Source organism: Eretmochelys imbricata, chromosome 15 (assembly GCF_965152235.1).
Source record: "Eretmochelys imbricata isolate rEreImb1 chromosome 15, rEreImb1.hap1, whole genome shotgun sequence".
Classification (NCBI taxonomy): domain Eukaryota; kingdom Metazoa; phylum Chordata; order Testudines; family Cheloniidae; genus Eretmochelys; species Eretmochelys imbricata.
In genome coordinates, this window is record NC_135586.1 from 1784841 (window position 1) to 1804108 (window position 19268).

General features: G+C 58.3%; 1 protein-coding gene across 2 annotated transcripts; it reads left to right on the forward strand.

The window, feature by feature from the left end:
* The first annotated feature begins 428 nt into the window (after positions 1-428).
* NIPSNAP1 (nipsnap homolog 1) lies at positions 429-18525 on the forward strand. Of its 2 annotated transcripts, none has more exons than XM_077834898.1 (10): positions 429-529; positions 7029-7156; positions 8013-8058; positions 9190-9284; positions 10482-10552; positions 10889-11029; positions 11642-11673; positions 14906-15000; positions 16966-17049; positions 17514-18525. In XM_077834898.1, the coding sequence occupies exons 1-10, from the start codon at positions 453-455 to the stop codon at positions 17576-17578; spliced, it is 834 nt and encodes a 277-aa protein (XP_077691024.1). In that variant the 5' UTR covers positions 429-452; the 3' UTR covers positions 17579-18525. The 2 variants fall into 2 exon arrangements, with proteins under 2 accessions (XP_077691024.1, XP_077691023.1); XM_077834897.1 differs by lacking the exon at positions 429-529 and adding an exon at positions 6277-6331.
* The last annotated feature ends 743 nt before the right edge of the window (positions 18526-19268 follow it).

The following is a 19268-nucleotide window of genomic DNA, read 5'->3' on the forward strand; positions in this document are numbered from 1 at the left end:
CTGGCCACTCCTGGGCGCAGCGTGGTGCCAGGACAGGCAGGGAGCCTGCTTTAGACCCGCGGCACCGCTGACCGGGAGCTGTGCCAGGTAACCCTGCGCCCCAACCCCCTGCCCCAGCCCCAGCCCAGTGAAAGTGAGTGAAGCACCGAGGGAGGCGGAGCGTCGTGACCAGGGGGCGGGGCCTGGGGAAGGGGCGTGAGGGGGCGGGGCCTGGGGAAGGGGTGGGGCTGGGATGTTTGGGTCTGTGCCATGAATGGCAACCCTGGGGGGCGGCGGGTAAGCCGGGGCGGGGCTGCGCCAGGAAAGGCAATGGGGCGCGGGGAGGGTATTTGAGGGGCTCGGGCGCTGCGGGCTCCTCCTGGCCCGGCCCGGCCCGGCCCCGCCCCGCCCCGCGCCCGCCCCGCGCCGCGCCGCGCACCGCCGGGCTGCGGCTGAGCCTCCGCAGCGCGAAGATGGCGGCGCGGGCGGGCGGGAGCCCGGCGCTGCGGCGGCTGCTGCGGGGACCCTGCCTGGCCCTGAGCGGAGCCCGGTGAGCCCCGGGCCCCCGGCTCCGGCATCGCCCCTCTCGACCCGGTCCCCGGCACCCCCATCGCCTCCGGCCCCCGCGCCCCGACATGTCCGTCCCCAGCACCCCCGGCCCCCGGGCCCCCATCGCTTTCAGCCCCTCGCCCCGACATGTCCGTCCCCAGCACCCCCATCGCCTCCGGCCCCCGCCCCCCATCGCCTCCGGCCCCCGCGCCCCGACATGTCCGTCCCCAGCACCCCTATCGCCTCCGGCCCCCACGCCCCGACGTGTCTGTCCCCAGCACCCCCATCGCCTCCGGCCCGCGCACTCCGACATGTCCGTCCCCGGCACCCCCATCGCCTCCGGCCCCCGCGCTCCGACATGTCCGTCCCCGGCACCCCCATCGCCTCCGGCCCCCGCGCTCCGACATGTCCGTCCCCGGCACCCCCATCGCCTCCGGCCCCCGCGCGCCGACATGTCCGTCCCCAGCACCCCCATCGCCTCCGGCCCCCGGGCCCCCATCGCTTTCAGCCCCTCGCCCCGACATGTCCGTCCCCAGCACCCCCATCGCCTCCGGCCCCCGCCCCCCATCGCCTCCGGCCCCCGCGCCCCGACATGTCCGTCCCCAGCACCCCTATCGCCTCCAGCCCCCACGCCCCCATCGCCTCCGGCCCCCGCACCCCGACATGTCCGTCCCCAGCACCCCCATCGCCTCCGGCCCCCGCGCTCCGACATGTCCGTCCCCGGCACCCCCATCGCCTCCAGCCCCCGCGCGCCGACATGTCCGTCCCCAGCACCCCCATCGCCTCCGGCCCCCGGGCCCCCATCGCTTTCAGCCCCTCGCCCCGACATGTCCGTCCCCAGCACCCCCATCGCCTCCGGCCCCCGCCCCCCATCGCCTCCGGCCCCCGCGCCCCGACATGTCCGTCCCCAACACCCCCATCGCCTCCGGCCCCCTGGGCCCCCATCGCCTCCGGCCCCCACGCCCCCATCGCCTCCAGCCCCCGCACCCCGACATGTCCGTCCCCAGCACCCCCATCGCCTCCGGCCCCCGCGCTCCGACATGTCCGTCCCCGGCACCCCCATCGCCTCCGGCCCCCGCACTCCGACATGTCCGTCCCCGGCACCCCCATCGCCTCCGGCCCCCGCGCCCCGACATGTCTGTCCCCGGCACCCCTATCGCCTCCAGCCCCCACGCCCCCATCGCCTCCGGCCCCCGCGCCCCGACATGTCCGTCCCCAGCACCCCCATCGCCTCCGGCCCCCTGGGCCCCCATCGCCTCCGGCCCCCACGCCCCCATCGCCTCCAGCCCCCGCACCCCGACATGTCCGTCCCCAGCACCCCCATCGCCTCCGGCCCCCGCGCTCCGACATGTCCGTCCCCGGCACCCCCATCGCCTCCGGCCCCCGCACTCCGACATGTCCGTCCCCGGCACCCCCATCGCCTCCGGCCCCCGCGCCCCGACATGTCCGTCCCCGGCACCCCTATCGCCTCCAGCCCCCACGCCCCCATCGCCTCCGGCCCCCGCGCCCCGACATGTCCGTCCCCAGCACCCCCATCGCCTCCGGCCCCCGGGCCCCCATCGCCTCCAGCCCCCGCACCCCGACGTGTCCGTCCCCAGCACCCCCATCGCCTCCGGCCCCCGCGCTCCGACATGTCCGTCCCCAGCACCCCCATCGCCTCCGGCCCCCGGGCCCCCATCGCCTCCAGCCCCCGCACCCCGACGTGTCCGTCCCCAGCACCCCCATCGCCTCCGGCCCCCGCGCCCCGACATGTCCGTCCCCAGCACCCCTATCGCCTCCAGCCCCCGCGCCCCGACATGTCCGTCCCCGGCGCCCCCATCGCCTCCAGCCCCCGCACCCCGACGTGTCCGTCCCCAGCACCCCCATCGCCTCCGGCCCCCTGGGCTCCCATTGCCTCCAGCCCCCGCGCCCCGACGTGTCCGTCCCCAGCACCCCCATCGCCTCCGGCCCCCACGCCCTGACGTGTCCGTCCCCAGCACCTCCATCGCCTCCGGCCCCCGGGCCCCCATCGCCTCCGGCCCCCGCGCCCCGACATGTCCGTCCCCAACACCCCCATCGCCTCCGGCCCCCGCGCCCCGACATGTCCGTCCCCAGCACCCCTATCGCCTCCAGCCCCCACGCCCCCATCGCCTCCGGCCCCCGCACCCCGACGTGTCTGTCCCCAGCACCCCCATCGCCTCCGGCCCCCGCCCCCCATCGCCTCCGGCCCCCGCCCCCCGACATGTCGGACCCCGGGCCCCCATCGCCTCCGGCCCCCACGCCCCCATCGCCTCCGGCCCCCGCGCTCCGACATGTCCGTCCCCGGCACCCCCATCACCTCCGGCCCCCTGGGCCCCCATCGCCTCCGGCCCCCACGCCCCCATCGCCTCCAGCCCCCGCACCCCGACATGTCCGTCCCCAGCACCCCCATCGCCTCCGGCCCCCGCGCTCCGACATGTCCGTCCCCGGCACCCCCATCGCCTCCGGCCCCCGCGCCCCGACGTGTCTGTCCCCGGCACCCCCATCGCCTCCGGCCCCCGCGCCCCGACGTGTCTGTCCCCAGCACCCCCATCGCCTCCGGCTCCCACGCCCCGACGTGTCTGTCCCCAGCACCCCCATCGCCTCCGGCCCCCATCGCCTCTAGCCCCCGCGCCCCGACGTGTCTGTCCCCAGCACCCCCATTGCCTCCGGCCCCCATCGCCTCCAGCCCCCGCGCCCCGACGTGTCTGTCCCCAGCACCCCCATCGCCTCCAGCCCCCATCGCCTCCAGCCCCCGCGCCCCGACATGTCTGTCCCCAGCACCCCCATCGCCTCCAGCCCCCGCGCCCCGACGTGTCCGTCCCCGGCACCCCCATCGCCTCCGGCCCTCACGCCCCGACGTGCCCATCCCTGGCACCCCCATCGCCTCCGGCCCCGACGTGCCCGTCCCCAGCACCCCCATCGCCTCCGGCCCCCTGGGCTCCCATCGCCTCCGGCCCCCACGCCCCCATCGCCTCCAGCCCCCGTGCCCCGACGGGTCCGTCCCCAGCACCCCCATCGCCTCCAGCCCCCGCGCCCCGACGTGTCCGTCCCCAGCACCCCCATCGCCTCCGGCCCCCTGGGCCCCCATCGCTTCCAGCCCCCGCGCCCCGACGTGTCCGTCCCCTGGGCCCCCATCGCCTCCGGCCCCCACGCCCCCATCGCCTCCAGTTCCCGCGCCCCGACGTGTCTGTCCCCAGCACCCCCATCGCCTCCGGCCCCGACGTGCCTGTCCCTGGCACCCCCATCGCCTCCGGCCCCCACGCCCCCATCGCCTCCGGCCCCCTGGGCTCCCATCGCCTCCAGCCCCCGCGCCCCGACGTGTCCGTCCCCAGCACCCCCATCGCCTCCGGCCCTCACGCCCCCATCGCCTCCAGCCCCCGCGCCCCGACGTGTCCGGCCCCCTGGGCCCCCATCGCCTCCGGCCCCCTGGGCCCCCATCGCCTCCGGCCCCTGCGCCCCGACGTGTCCGGATCCCCATCGCCTCCAGCCCCCACGCCCCGACGTGCCCGTCCGCCTGCTCCCCGATGTGCCCGTCACTGGCGCCCCCATCACCTCTGGCCCCCTTGCCCCAACGTGTCCGTCCCCTCTGCCTCGGACCCCATTACCCCAGGCCCCGCCCCCAATGTGTCCATCCCCCGCGTCCCCATTGCCTCCGGCCCCTGCGCCCCGTCCTCCAGACCTCTTGTGCTGGGGGCACTGGGGATGGACACATTGGGGGTGGGGCGTGGGGTAATGGGGTGTGGGGCCCCTGGGCTCCGACGTGTCCATTCCCGGCGCCCCCATTGCCTCCAGCCCCTGCCCCCCAACCTGTTCATCCCCTGTGCCCCCATACTGCCGTTACCCCAGGCCCCTGTCCCCCAATGTGTCCATCCTCTCCATCCCTGCCCCTCATACCCCCATTGCTTTGGGCCCCTGTGCCACCCCTTCCAATGTCCCCCATCTGTGTCCCTTTCCATCCATCACTTCTCCCAAGGGCCTCTCCACACCCGGGACACCGGGCCCTCCCCATCATCCCCACACCTGTCCCTTCATTAGCGCCACTGTGGGCCCTTTGTCACCTCTCCCCTGGCTTCTGTGTCATCATCTTCCCTCCCCATTCCCCACTCCTACCCTGGACCTCTGCACCCCCATTGTCTCTCCCCTTCATCACCGTGACCTTTTGCTCTTGGCTTGGGAGTGGCTTGGGAGCATTGTCCTCTGGTTACCTAAGGCACTTTAGTATCTGAGTTTGCAAAATCCCCACACTAAGTTGGGGGGTCGGAGGAAGCTGTTTGAATGGCTGGGGAAGGGCAGCCCCAAGCTCAGACTGAGCTCTGCATGCTTGAAAGGCCAACAATTAGCTGCAAGTGGCCCCTTCTCCAATGCCCAGGGTTGGGCCCAGAGGGCAGGGCATGCCACGCCATGTGCTCTTGTCCCAGGGTACTGTAGTGTTAGGAGAGAGAATGAATCAATTTCCATGAGTTTGATACAATTGAGGGGAGCGGGAGAGATGGGGGCTCCTCTAGGAGCCGACTTGGAAACACAGGGGTCATTTACACTTAAACCAAGGGGCCTGATTCTGCCCTCCAAGTCTGGAGTAATTGCACTGAAATCAAAGGAGTAAGAGGAGAAAGGCCTACAGCCCCTAAGCTGGGCATAACAGATCTGCAGCAGAATAGAGCCCCCAGGTTAATGGTAAATGATCCTGCCCATCCTGATAGATTTCAAAGCCCTTTGCAACAATGATGTGGCAAGGGATTGATGGGCAGCTCAGCCCCTCGGTGCGGGGTCACTCCCGGCTGCTCTGGATTATTAGGACTCGGAGCGTGGAAGGATGGAGGAGGGGGCCAGGTGGAGGTTTGAAATGTTCAGGAAGCATCTGGGAGGTTTGTTTGAAGCCAGGAGAAGGGTTATTTATCTTTCTCTCTGATGTTAATGCGTTTCTAGAGATTGTAGCATTGGGGCAAAGGTCTCGCCAGGCACAAATTGTGCATCTCTGCTGATTTTCATGGGAGGGACAGACAGGGGGAGAGGGATCTGTGTCTGCATCAGTGCCCCATGGCACCACTGCTCTGGCACCTCCAGGAGAGTTCCGGCCCTTATGGTTGTGAAGATAACTTTCCAAAGGTGTCCTGATGCAGCACTGTCTTCCTGAGTCTGCAGCCAGCCTGCAACAATAGCTCAGAGAGAGAGGTGCTTCCTGGGTCATTAGCACTGAAGCCCAACAGCGCTATAAATGTCGCTCTCACTCCCACACTGTTGATTTGTTTCACCAATGATGAATTGCTGGGATTAGGGGCAGACTTTGAGAGGAGTACCCATATCCCACTTGCGTGCACCTTTCACCCCCTTGTGAGTTCAGCCCTGCAGACAGCCTCTTACTTTGCCCGTGCAGGTGAAGAGTTCGGAAAGGCCACCGTGCAGTTGCTTGTTAGACCAGGTCTTGGACCAAAGGTGGTGCACCCTGTGTCCGAGGGGCTTGAACAGGAGGCAGCCTGATAAGTGTCTCTGGCACAGGCCTCTCTATGCCGTACCACACGGAAGCAGTGCTCGTTTCCCTGAAGAGCCACAGATTAGACGGGCGCGCAGACCTTGCCTGCAGGGCCTCTGCTGCCAGACTCCGAAAGGGAGCTGCAGCAGCCAAGCCCACGTACGCTAGTGCTTCGCATTCTCCTCGGCTGGGATGCTGCCCTTCCTGTTGGCGCTTGGGAGTGGAGTTTTGAAACCCTGTGGTATTTTTTTAATCCCAGTTCTTTGCTATTAGGACCTCAATTGTTAATTACCAAGAGTTCCTTGAAGAAATGTTACTTCCTGTGTTTTACGTGTAAGTATTTTTGAGCCTGTGGCAATCGATGTCTGTCTATTTTTGGTTGAGAAAATGCGCTTGTCCTCCTATCTAAGCAAGTGGACCCAATTAAAACCCCTGGACTAAAGCAGCAAACAGCCTCAGTGTCAGGAAGCGGATTCAGCACATACCCCTCGAAAAGAGCCTTGGACCCTACCCGCCTGTGGCAAAACCCTGCGTCAACAAATAGGCCAGCGTGCTCTGGAGGTGCCGCGCGAGCCAGCCTGATCCAGTGCGGGTGGGGGATTTGAATTCCTGAATGCCGGGGGGAGGGCGGTTCGGAGGAGGGATACGTGTTGCTTGCTGCCAGTGCCCTGCGCTCTGATCCCCTGAGGATTTCGGTGTTCTCAGAGGGCTGGTTCCTTACACAGGTAACAAGACTAGTTCAGTTAGGTGGCTGTGTTATGGGTTTTCTTCCTCATCTGGCCTTGTTCAGTTACCTGCTCCTGGCTACTGGGACAATGCTTCTGGCAGGGTGTAGGTCGGTCCTCCAGGGCATCTATCGGGGCAGTGACTTTAGACCGTGAGGGAACCCAGCAGTGCATGGCAGTTGCCTCCTATTGCTGTTGACAGCCTGTGGGTGCCAGAGAGAGAGGGCCTGACTGCAGCCCGGTATTCACTCCCTTCTACACCTCGGCCCATCTCGGCCATTGCTGACCTCTGCGCCTTCTTCCAGGGGATACTCCAGGGACAACGAGGGCAGCTGGTTCCGCTCACTCTTTGTCCACAAAGTGGATCCCCGAACAGACGCTCATTCCACACTCTTGTCGAAGAAAGAAACCAGCAACCTGTACAAGATCCAGTGTGAGCTGCCCCTCTCCTTATCCCTCCCTTGGCTCCTCTCCTGAGTTCCTTTCCAGGCCACTGCAATCTGCATGCCAGTGTCAGGGGGGTGGTCTGTGTTCAGGGATAGCCTTGTCATTTGTGGGGCTCCTGTCTGCTGGCGGTGGGCCTTGAGACCCCCACAGGCCAATCCCGTTGGGGGAGTGCCTCCATCGCCACGCCCCCCCTGCCCCCGGTTGCAGGAGAGACGGGCCATGCGGTGAGCTGCAGCGTAGCAGGGCCCCAAGCAGATATTTGCCTTGTGTGTGTTTAACGCTGGCCCCGTGTGGGGGGTGTTGGCGGGGGGTGTGGAGGGCTCCTCTGCCCTCTTAGCTGGGGGCGATGTGGGAGGGGGATCTGGCTGGCAAATCACCCAGCTGGCCCAGGAGGTAAATAAACCTTCTCGGGGATACGGCACCCGTACGCGCACGCAGGTTCTGCTCGTGCACCACACTGCCCTGCATGCCCCTGCTGTCCAGTCCTGCCCATCTCCCCCGATGCACCTTAGTCCTGCCCTGCAGCACCCCCTGCTGTTCACTTCCTGGTGGTCTTGAAGCTGAGACTGGCAGTCGTGCCAAGTCAGAGGCTGGTTCCTGGTCTCCAGGGCCTGACCCCGCTGTGCGTTAGAACCAGGGTTATGCAGAGAATCGTGGGGGCGGTGGGTATATGAAAGCAGTGTACTGCTCGGAGGGTGAGAGCTGCATGGAGGCCAGACACCCGCATATCGCTTTGCCCAGCCCAGAAAGATGGCTGGCTGCTCTTAGCCCTGCCCTTGTGTTGCTTGGGGCTGAATTTCTGCCCTGCTGACGTGACTTTTCTGTCTGTTTCCCTGCTGCAGTTCACAATGTGAAGCCCGAATGCCTGGACGCTTACAACAGCCTGACGTGAGTGTATCTCCCCCACACACACACCTGTGCAATAGGTTCTAGCGGGGTTGACTGATGGAGCTGTTCCTTGTACGGGCCCCTGGGTAGGGAGGGGAAGGGCCTTGTGGATAAGGCACAGGACTGGGAGTCAGGACTCCTGGGTTCTGTGTGACCTTAGGCAAATCACTTCCCCTTTTGTGCCTCAGTTTCCCTGTCTGTAAAATAGGGGAGGGGATTCTGACTCACCCCTCGCTCGGCTGTGGGGTCTCATTCCTGTGTGTTTCCAAAGTGCTTTGAGACCCTCAGCAGGCTGATGTGAGAGCCCCAGCTCTGCCTCTCAGCTTCCTTCTGCAGCTCCATGTTCATTCCCCAGTCCCTGCTCCTGCTCCTCTTTCTATCCCATCTTCCTTCCCTGTCACGTGAACCCCAGGTTCATGGACTCTGAATTGTCCCTAGCCTCTGTTTGCCAGAAGCTGGGAATGGGCGACAGGGGACGGATCACTTGATGATTCTCTGTCCTGTTCATTCCCTCTGGGGCACCTGGCATTGGCCACTGTCAGTAGACAGGATACTGGCCTGGATGGACCTTTGGTCTGACCCAGTCTGGCCGTTCGTATGTTCTATGAGGCCAGTGGATCCCTTATCCCTCTCGCTGTCTCCAGGGCCTTGGCTTCAGGGTTGCCAAAGGAAGCAGGAGTGTGTCAGCTTGAGTTGACTCACTGTGTTGCACGTGGTGCGGCTCATCCCTAGTAACCAGCACTTTGCTCCAGTTCATGCCCAAGACATTCCCGGCTGGGTTGGAGGGGCGAGTAGGGGGGCCATGGGTGGAGACCGGCCCGTTACCCCCGTAAGGGGGGAGTGTTTGGTCACTTCCAGAGCCCTGTGTTCTCTCACCCTGACCCCAGGCCCCAGCACATTCTGAAGTCTGCCTTGGAGTGGCAGCTGGTGCAACCCCCCATTAGCTGGACAGGTGAGGAGAAATACCACCCCTCCCTCTGCCAGCTTCAGGTCTCTGCCTCTTGCTTCCCCATCTGCCCAGTCCCTCGTAGCCTGGGCAGTGGGAGGAAGGACCTTAAATGCAGTTCTTCTGCAGGGCAGTCCGAGCCACCCATGGGCATTGCCCCTCTGACCCTTCTGCATCCTCTGCAGGGAGGAGGTGCTGCCCAATCTGCACTCGGACACCGATTACCCGTGTGACCTGGTTGGGAACTGGAACACGTGGTACGGAGAACAGGACCAGGCAGGTGAGCAGGCAGCCGCCGGACAGGACTTGTGGGCTCAGGAGGGGGCATTGCCCACGGTTTTGGTGCCCCAAGGTGCAGCCAGCTCGGGAGGCACGTTCCCTGTCCTACCAAGAGCTGGGCACCTTGACTTGGGGCGTGCGATGGAGACCTGAATTATCCGTGGCCCAGAGCTGGCCTCAGATGCACAGCCTGTCAGTCTCTCTGTGGCTCTCCTGCCCTCTGGTGGAAACAGACGGAAACGCAGGTGAGAGAGGGGTTCAAATTAAACTAACCCGGTGAAACATCTGGGAACTGTGTGTAGCTAAATACGTTGAAAATCCCCTCTCAGGTTTTAGAAGTTAATCTCCTCTTCACAGCATGGGAGTTTGATATTCCCGGAATAAATGTGTTGCCGCGAGCCACGTATGTTACAAGGACTTTGCATATGGCTCTGCCAATGCACCCCAGCCCCACGCATAGCTCCCCCTGTTATTCCAGGTCTGTTTTGCACACAGCTCTTCCAATGCACCTCAGTCCTGACCTGCACCACTCCCTGCCACTTCAGTCTCGGTTCTCTTTGCCCTAGCTCTGCTGATCAGAATCCCCCCTGCTCTTTTACTGCCAGGCTTTATCTTGAGCAGACGCTGTCAGCATGTCAAATCATATGGGTGGTTTTCTGATGTGGGCAAACTCGGCTTTTGGTCCAGCTGACTCATTGTCACTTGGGTCTTGAACCTAGGTCTCTGGCTGTAAAGAAGGAGAAGCTAACCCAGCACCCCTTCTCCACAGCTCCCATCAGCCCCTCCTGTGCTTAGGGTTGATAGCACAGATGAAATCAGAAGCAACAAAGTAAAGTCATGCAGAAAATCCTCCTTGCCCAGCGTGCAGTAGAAAATCAGTGATGGGCCAAGGAGGGTGAAATTGGTGGTGAAGGTCAGGGCTGCAGCATTGCTCCAGACTAGCCCAGAAAGGAGGCCTAGCTTTGGAGAGATGGCCGTGGGTCGTAGTGTGTATGTTCTGACTTCCTCCGATCCTGCTGGGCGGGTCGCCTAGCAGCTCTGACCTTGGCTGAGAGACAGGGTGGAATTTGCAAGTCAGGTGGGATTAGCCCTGGCGCATGAGGCAGCTTGGGTGGAGTGCCTGGGTCCCTGGAAAGCCGCTGACCACTCGTGTTCACCTCACAAGGACTCCCAGCCAGGCCTGACTCTCTCGTTGCAGTGCACTTGTGGCGTTTCTCCGGCGGGTACCCGGCACTCATGGACTGTATGAACAAATTGAAACAGAACAAGGTACCGCACGCTTCACCGCAACTCATCCTAACCGTAATTCCGCCTCAGCTCTGCCATGCGACCCCCCCACGGTGCTGCTTATGCACTCGCTCCCTGCCCAGGGACTGCAATCTCCCTGCCATGGGCACCATGTCACTTCCCCAGCTGGCAGCTCCCTGCCTCCCCTTCTTCCCCCTGCAGGTGCTCCAGGCAATGCTCCTTCCCACCCATGATGCACTAAGGCCCGGATTTGCACTCCGAGCCCCTGGGCACAGTGGAACCCTAGTGCGCCATTGCTGGGATTCATGCTCCCAGCCCCTGGGGGCAGCGGCTTCCCTCAGCTGTTGTTCTTTGCAGGAGTACCTGGAGTTCCGCAAGGAGAGGAGTAAAATGCTGCTGTCTCGCAGGAACCAGTTACTCCTGGAATTCAGTTTCTGGAATGAGCCTTTGCCCCGGGTCGGGCCCAACATCTATGAGCTGAGAACGTACAAGCTAAAGGTGAATCACTCCTTCCTGAGCCACGTGGGGGAGCAGTGCCCAGGGCTGCTTGGGACTGCTAACCCTGCAGCTGGGCTGAGGACAATAGAGCAATGAAGCAGCACTGCCTTTAGACCTGTACACGGCAGGTACCCGGAGCAGGCCTTGTTACCCAGGGGTAGCTGAACCCCAAACCCTGGTGACTCATCTTTGTCTTCCAGACAGTGTCAGGAACTAAATCAGTGGGGGACACAGCTCTTCCATCTGACAAATGACTGGTACAAACAGGAGCGTTTTCACTCAAAGCTCCTTCTTTATTGAGTCTCCAGCACCCCCACATATGCAACAGCAATAGTCTAGAGCACTGGGTGAGCAGCTAGGTGGGCCCACCTGGCGCAGACCATTTGATCTGCTCTCCTGGTCTGGCAGTGGCCTATGCCTGATGTTCTGGGGGAATGAGCACCTCTGTTACTGCAGCTCGTCAGCTCTGCCCTGCTGTACAGGGTGGGTGAGGGTGTGGGATTCCTTTCTGGCCCAGGTGGGCAAGCAGAGCCTGAGAAAGACCTTGATCCCCAGTTTACAGAGGATAAAAGCAATCGTGACATGGTTTTAATTCCTTCTCTTTGTTTCCAGCCAGGGACCATGATCGAGTGGGGGAATAACTGGTAAGCATCGAATCTTCAAGCCTCTTTGTATTCCTGAAGAGCAATCCCAGTGCTGTGCAGAGTGGGAACAAAGCCCAGATCTGCAGGGGTCTCTGGCTGGACAGGGACCTATAAATGATCTGGAAAAAGGGGTAAATAGTGAGGTGGCAAAATTTGCAGATGATACAAAACTACTCAATGTAGCTAAGTCGCAGGCAGACTGCGAAGAGCTACAAAAGGATCTCACAAAACTGGGTGACTGGGCAACAAAATGGCAGATGAAATTCAATGTTGATAAATGCAAAGTAATGCACATTGGAAAACATAATCCCAACTATACATATACAGTGATGGGGTCTAAATTAGCTGTTATCACGCAGGAAAGAGATCTTGGAGTCATTGTGGGGAGTTCTCTGAAATCATCCACACAATGTGCAGCGGCAGTCAAAAAAGCCAACAGAATGTTGGGCATCATTAAGGGATCGATAATAAGACAGAAAATAGCATATTGCCCCTATGTAAATCCATGGTATGCCCACACCTTGAATACCATGTGCAGGTCTGGTCACCCCAACTCAAAAAAGATATATTGGAATTGGAAAAGGTACAGAAAAGGGCAACAAAAATGATTAGGGGTATGGAACGGCTTCCGTATGAGGAGAGATTAATAAGGCTGGGACTTTTCAGCCTGGAAAAGAGACAACTAAGGGGGGATATGATTGAGGTCTATAAAATCATGGCTGGTGTAGAGAAAATAAATAAGGAAGTCATATTTACTCCTTCTCATAACACAAGAATTAGGGGTCACCAAATGAAATGAATAGGCAGCAGGTTTAAAACAAACACAGGGAAGTATTTTTTCACACAACGCACAGTCAACTTCTGGAACTCTTTGCCTGAGGATGTTGTAAAGGCCAAGACTATAACAGGGTTCAAAAAAGAACTAGATAAATTCATGGAGGATAGGTCCAGGATGGGCAGGGATGGTGTCCCTAGCCTCTGTTTGCCAGAAGCTGGGAATAAGCAACAGGGGATGGGTCACTTGATGGTGACCTGCTCTGTTCATTCCCTCTGGGGCATGTGGCATTGGCCAGTGTTGGAAGACAGGATACTGGGCTAGATGAACCTTTGGTCTGACCCAGTCTGGCCGTTCTTATGTAGTGCCAGTCCATCCAGCTTTAACTGAAATCTAACCTCCCTGGAACTGCCTCTTGAATGCCATGAGCCCCATAAGCGAGGCCCAAAGCAGAGCAGTGAGCACCTTGTATCACCCTAGGCTGAAAGAGACGACGTTAAACGCTTGTGTTGAGAATGTAAGCAGTGGGATGCTGGAAGTTAGAGCACTAGGGTCAGAGTCAGAAGACCCGAGTTCTAGTCCTGATGATGCTGTATGTTGTTTGTTATTTGTAATGTGGTAAAACCCAAAGGCAGCTCCAAACAGGGAGCAGGACCCCATTGTTCTCGGCACTGTACATGTGGGTACTAAAGCGTCCCTTCCCCAAGAAGTCGCCAGTCTGGCATGTGATCAGAGCCACATTAGTGACTCACTCAAGGTCACACGATAAGCTGCTGAGTGATCTTGGACAAGACAGTTCATCTCTCCATGCTTCAGTTTCCCCAGCCGGGAGCCTTACCCACTTTGTATATGTGCGCTGAGGTCACCGAAGGAAATTCCCTCAATAAACGCCCAGTGCATTCTTCTTTCTTTCCCCTGCACCAAGCTTTCCTTTCACCTCTTTGCTTGATGCTGGCTGCTGCTCCAGCTGAGGCAGTGGCCTTCCACGGGTAACATCCGCTCACTGTTCTGTGGCAAATAACACAGACCACTGTACTGAAGATCAGTATAATCGAAAGCCCGGTCCCGCTAGACTCCTGAGTGACTCCACTGACTTCCAGATTGCCTAATGGTTAAAGTACTGGGACTCGAGAGAGCTGGGTCCATTTCCTGCCTCTGTCACAGACTCTCAGCACAACCGTGGGCCAGACACGTAACATCTGTGGGCCTCAGTTTCCCCATCTGTAATGTGGAGACAATGCTTCCTCCCTACCTCGGATGGGTATTCGGAAAAGACCCTTTCTGGGGCAGGAAGTGTTTCTTACTGTGTGTTCATACAGTGCCTAGCCCAACGGAGGTCTGGATCTCAGCTGGAAATTCTAGCAGCCACTGTAATGTAGATACAAAGAACTTAGCAGGCACCCTGCCCCTGTGGTGACAGTCCCAGTGTGGGTAGCTGACACAATTGAAGGCTGCAGGATTGGGCCTATAGTGGGAGGTGAGTATCTGTATTGTACGGTCTGAACTATTGTTGGATGCAGAAATGGACAGTAGTACTGTATAAAGGGGGTCTGCATTGGGCAAAAGCAGTCTGATCTTTTCATGCCAGCATTGGCCAGGTCTTAGTTACATGTATCCAAAATAAGATACACGCATCTCTTTGACTAATATCAAGGTGGGGGCTGCTATTGTATCAAAGTTATGGCATGTGTAAGACTCTAGCTAGGTGCTTAGATTGTCCTTGTCATCCCTGTAGCATCTGAGCACCGTCCAATCGGTAACAGATTTCATCCCCTTCACTCCCACCCCTCTTGCAAGGTATGGACGTGTTAGCCCCATCAGACAGGATCTGAGGTGCAGGCTAGATGGTGTGACTTGCCCTAAGTCTACGATGGAGCCAGGAATTGAACTCAGGTCTGCTGAGACCTAGGCCAGGCAAGTCCCTGAGCCATTAGACCGTCCTTCCACCTTTAAGTGGCTAACCATCGAATCTCAGTTGGATTTTCATTCTGCTTTCTTTGCTCTGTTTTCTCTCTCTCTTGCTGTTAATTTCTTCCTCTTAGCTGGAGGAGCCAGGTAGAATCCTGACCTGTTCTGACTGTACGTATAACATGCTATGTGTGTGAGAACGGTGCCCTTTAGTGCCCAGCTATGGTGACAAGAACAGCCTGCTACTTCTTCCCTGGTGGTGATGTTTCTCCTGTAGCTCTAAGGGTCGAGGCCTGTGCATCTTGTGCTGAAGTCTCCTAGTTCAAGCCCTGCTGCTGACCTTGGCAATGTGCACGTGACCACTTCTTGTTGCACATGGGTGACAGATACGTTTAGCTAGCCAGTAGTCTGTGGTCATTAAAGGAGACTTGTATAGCAGGAGGTTGGATAATTAGGATTTGACGGAAATTTTAAAACACCTTTTGCAATGCTGGTTGCGTCCCAGAGCAATGCCACCTGATTGCTTCTCTCCTCCTATGTCTTTGCTAGGGCTCGGGCCATTAAATACCGTCAGAAAAACCAGGAAGCGGTGGGCGGGTTCTTCTCCCAGATTGGAGAACTCTACGTGGTTCATCACCTCTGGGGTAGGTGGCTTTCCTTTTCCTTTTGAGTATTTATTAGCCATTATCTGGCCTGAACTTCAGCTGGTGGGTAACTTTGCTCTACCAGCACTGCAGCACAAGGGTCCCACCTTTGTGAGGATGCATCCTAGAGCATAAAACTCCCATGGGCCCTCCCTCGCCACTTAATCAACTTCAGACCCTGGCCGTTCCAAAAGGGAGATTTAGTTTGATTTGCTGGCCCTAAATTTGTTCCCTTATTCCCTCCCCTGATGCCCTCCTAACACATACACACCATCTCCCCTTTACCTTCATGCCTCTGTTTTTACCCTCTTGGCTGCTTTTAGAGGCTGGTCCTTATCGCAGTGCTGAAAGCGTTGTAAGATGGTTTATTATCACCAAGCCTTTAAAGAAGCTCCTGCCCCATCAATTACATTTTGTATCTCCTGACTTGTACATAGCAATGAGAGCTGAGCAGGGATTCCATTTCAGGGCGGGGTCTGAGATTTCAAAATTTGGTTTGATTCCAGTTCGAAACACCTCCCAGTTATTGCTCAGTTCTGATACTGCATTGCCGTAGCACGTAGGAGCACTGGTCATGGAGCAGGAATCCATTGCGCTAGGCACTGTACAAACGCAGAACAAAAAGACACATTCTCCACACAGTTGTATTCCCGATCTCCACACCGCTCTGGGGCAGCTCTGGTGGGCTGATGGGGAGCCAGGGACCTGACAGCCCTGCCAACCCTGGTTAGTGAGGAACTGGGAGTCTGAACTCTCTGGGTATGTCTATGTTGCAATTAACACACACACCTCTCCGGCTGGCTTGTGTCAGCTGACTTGCGGGGCTGCAAACACTGCAGTGTAGACATTCAGGCTTGGACTGGAGCCCAGGCTCTGAGATCCTTGTCCCGGGCTCCTTCTTGAGCCTGAAAGTCGACACCGCCATTTTACAGACGCTTAGCCCAGGTCAGCGGACACGGGCCACTCAGGGGTGGTTAATTGCAGTGTAGACCTACCTATCCCTAGGCTCTGGGCTCTCTATCAGTCCTCCAGGCTGGCAGGAAAACAGCCAGGTTTGCAATGGCAGGCAGGGTTCCATCAGGTTCTTGCTGGTTTCTGGTGGAATTCCACCAAAATCAACACAGTCCTACAAAACATAAATTCCAAGGAAAAAATGTTTAATCCAAAATTTTCCTACTAGGTCTAGTTACCCGTGCTGCTTGGCAACCACAGCCCAATTGACTAGGCAGACACATGTGATTTTTAAAATAGGAACATTGTACATTTCCTTTGTACCTTTCATCTGGAAGGATCCCTGTGTGTTTTGCAAACTGCTTCCAAAGGGAGGGCCAACAAAATGCAGCCAACTCTGGGGTGGAACACGGTAGCTTGGTTTAACAACGCTCAGCAGCATACACAATACTTTAGGACAAGGAGTGAAAATAACTCTTTATCTAGTTGAAAGTGCAGGGAGGTAGGGTGGTGTTACTCGCACTGAAATCTGATGGAAAGACACTGGGGAGAATCCCTAGCTCCTGCAAAAAGCAATCAGCTGAGATGGCGACGAACCACTTCTGAGCAGCTAACAAAGTGTATGTGGCCAGCCTTGCCACTGCTGCATCGCTTCTCCAGTGGAAGATCACCCATGTGCAATGAGTTTGGTGGGTCTCAGCCCAATTCAAAGTGGACAGTTATCCTCATCACAAAACCCACCATTAACATTGGCATCCTTGGTAGGATTGAATTGCTCCTGGAGAGTGACCCTTCCACTGCATTCATGTACACAATCCTCCTATCAAAGAACTCCACCCCCCCCCCCACCCCCCGCATTAAAGCACACCATGGAGACACACCAAGACTTAGGCTGTCCAGCCCCGCACAGCAATGCTCCCTTTTGCCTGGAATTCTTGCTAAGCTGCTGGTGGCAGCGAACACTGGAGAACTCAGCAAATGTGGGGGTGCACACCTGGCGTTTTCTTCTTTCAGCCTACAAGGACCTACAGTCCCGAGAGGAGACAAGGAACGCTGCCTGGAGGAAGCGAGGCTGGGATGAGAATGTGTACTACACAGGTGAGTGCTTCTCTGGAGCGGCTGCTGCTGTGAGCTCTAATCCTCATGTTCCAGGGCCGAAGCCAGTTGTCAGTTGTGGTCAGGAAGAAAAGCCCCCGCTGATACAGTGTTGCCCAGTGAGGTGTATTGTGGGGATTATACGCTTTCCTATGAAATCGTATTGGCTGCTCACAGCCGGAAAGAGGACACTGGAGCAGCTGGTCTGTCTGTTCTGTTCTGTTGTGGCACACCCTATCTCCTCTCCAGCCAGCACTCCATCTGTACGCTCCTTTTCAGTTCCGCCTCCTGGGGGGGCTGGAACCAGTGTAAACGAGAACTCTCCTGGAATCGGTGTGTCGCAGTGCCTTCTGCTGGTGGAGCGGAGTAGCTGTGAGCTCCTCAGGGGCCAAAGGTGGAGCAGTGTGTACCGCCCCCTCTGCCCAGGGCTCCCATGCATGGTGGTGATTGTTCCTTTTGATTTGCAGTCCCCCTGGTTCGGAACATGGAGTCTCGGATCATGATCCCACTGAAGATCTCCCCCCTCCAGTGACCCCGCCAGCACAGGAGTCGGCGAACAGACAGGAGTGAGACTCAGTGGGGTGTCTCTGCAGTTCCCACGAAGGAATCTGTCCCTCTTTCTGTCTCTCTCAGTTCAAGGCCATGCTCTTAGCCCAGGTGCTTCCCTATTCCCAGGCTGCTCGGCTCCGTCGGGAGCACGGGTGGGACATGGATGAAGTTGGCTGAACCAGCACAAGGCTGCGCATGGTTTCCTATCTGTGGGTCCCCAGCTCTGTATGAATGGGCCATGGAGACGGAACTCCCCTTTGCCCTAACGCTGTTCTGGGGAGACATGACTATAGAGCGCAGCATAGCTGAGCCGTGCCCCTGTGGTGAGCAGAGTACAGACACTGAGCTAGCTAAACCAATGCGCGCTGCTCTCTGGGTCCCGAGGCAATGTTCAGACATCTAAAGTTTTAAGCCCCACTCCCCTGCAAGCCATTCCTCCCGCCACTCGGGGAGGGACTGCTGCTGGTCTCCTTCCCAGCACGCCACTGGGAGGGACCCTTCATCATGCCTGGTTGTGTCTGTTACCATGATTGTCAGCACATGGCTAGCCTGGTGTAGGGAGAACTCCACCCCTCCTTCCTCGCCCAGGTTGGAATTCCAGTTCCTGACTGTGGTGTCCTGTTGCCAGCGAATCTTGGCGCTATCCTTGGGAACAGGAAGTCCTCCAGCCTGCTGATGGAACCAGGGTGAACCGCCCCACATCTGCTGAGCCAGGGCCCTCCTTTGGAGGGAGGTGTATGCTGGAAAGTGGCTGTGGAGCCCAGCATGTCCTTTCCATTCATCCTTTCACATAATGGCACCCAGATCCAATTAACTGACCTTACAAGTCCAAAGGCTTTTATCTAGCAGCTTTCAGAGTAACAGCCATGTTAGTCTGTATTCGCAAAAAGAAAAGGAGGACTTGTGGCACCTTAGAGACTAACCAATGTATTTGAGCATGAGTTTTCGTGAGCTACAGCTCAGTTCATTGGATGCATACTGTGGAAAGTGTAGAAGATCTTTTTATACACACAAAGCATGAAAAAATGGGTGTTTACCACTACAAAAGATTTTCTCTCCCCCCACCCCACTCTCCTGCTGGTAATAGCTTATCTAAAGTGACCACTCTCCTTACAATGTGTATGATAATCAAGGTGGGCCATTTCCAGCACAACAGGAGAGTGGGTTTCTGGGGGCGGGGGAGAAAACCTTTGTGCTGGCAATGGCTCACCTTGATTATCATACACATTGTAAAGAGAGTGATCACTTTAGATAAGCTAGTACCAGCAGGAGAGTGGGGTGGGGGGAGAGAAAACCTTTTGTAGTGGTAAACACCCATTTTTTCATGCTTTGTGTGTATAAAAAGATCTTCTACACTTTCCACAGTATGCATCCGATGAAGTGAGCTGTAGCTCACGAAAGCTTATGCTCAAATACATTGGTTAGTCTCTAAGGTGCCACAAGTCCTCCTTAGCTAGCAGCTGCTGCCCTCTCCTGGCCTGACACCATGGTACTGGGTGCTGGGAAGGTTCGATATACAGGGTGGTGCATCCTGGTGGCTTTGGTGGGAGCAGAGGGCATGTAACAGCAGGCAGGATTAAGTCCTTGGTTCAGAAACTGCAGATGAAGCAGAGTCCTTCTCCCCGTTCCGTTATCCCTGTGACTAACTGGAGTTTAGCGAGCACTAGAAGCCA

What these genes read in the sequence shown, in the direction of transcription:
- NIPSNAP1 (XM_077834898.1), top strand. Translation starts at nt 453, where the DNA reads ATGGCGGCGCGGGCGGGCGGGAGCCCGGCGCTGCGGCGGCTGCTGCGG. An exon ending in CAACCTGTACAAGATCCAGT is followed by an intron (nt 7,157 to 8,012) that starts GTGAGCTGCCCC and finishes TCCCTGCTGCAG; the next exon opens with TTCACAATGTGAAGCCCGAA. An exon ending in TGAGAATGTGTACTACACAG is followed by an intron (nt 17,050 to 17,513) that starts GTGAGTGCTTCT and finishes TTTGATTTGCAG; the next exon opens with TCCCCCTGGTTCGGAACATG.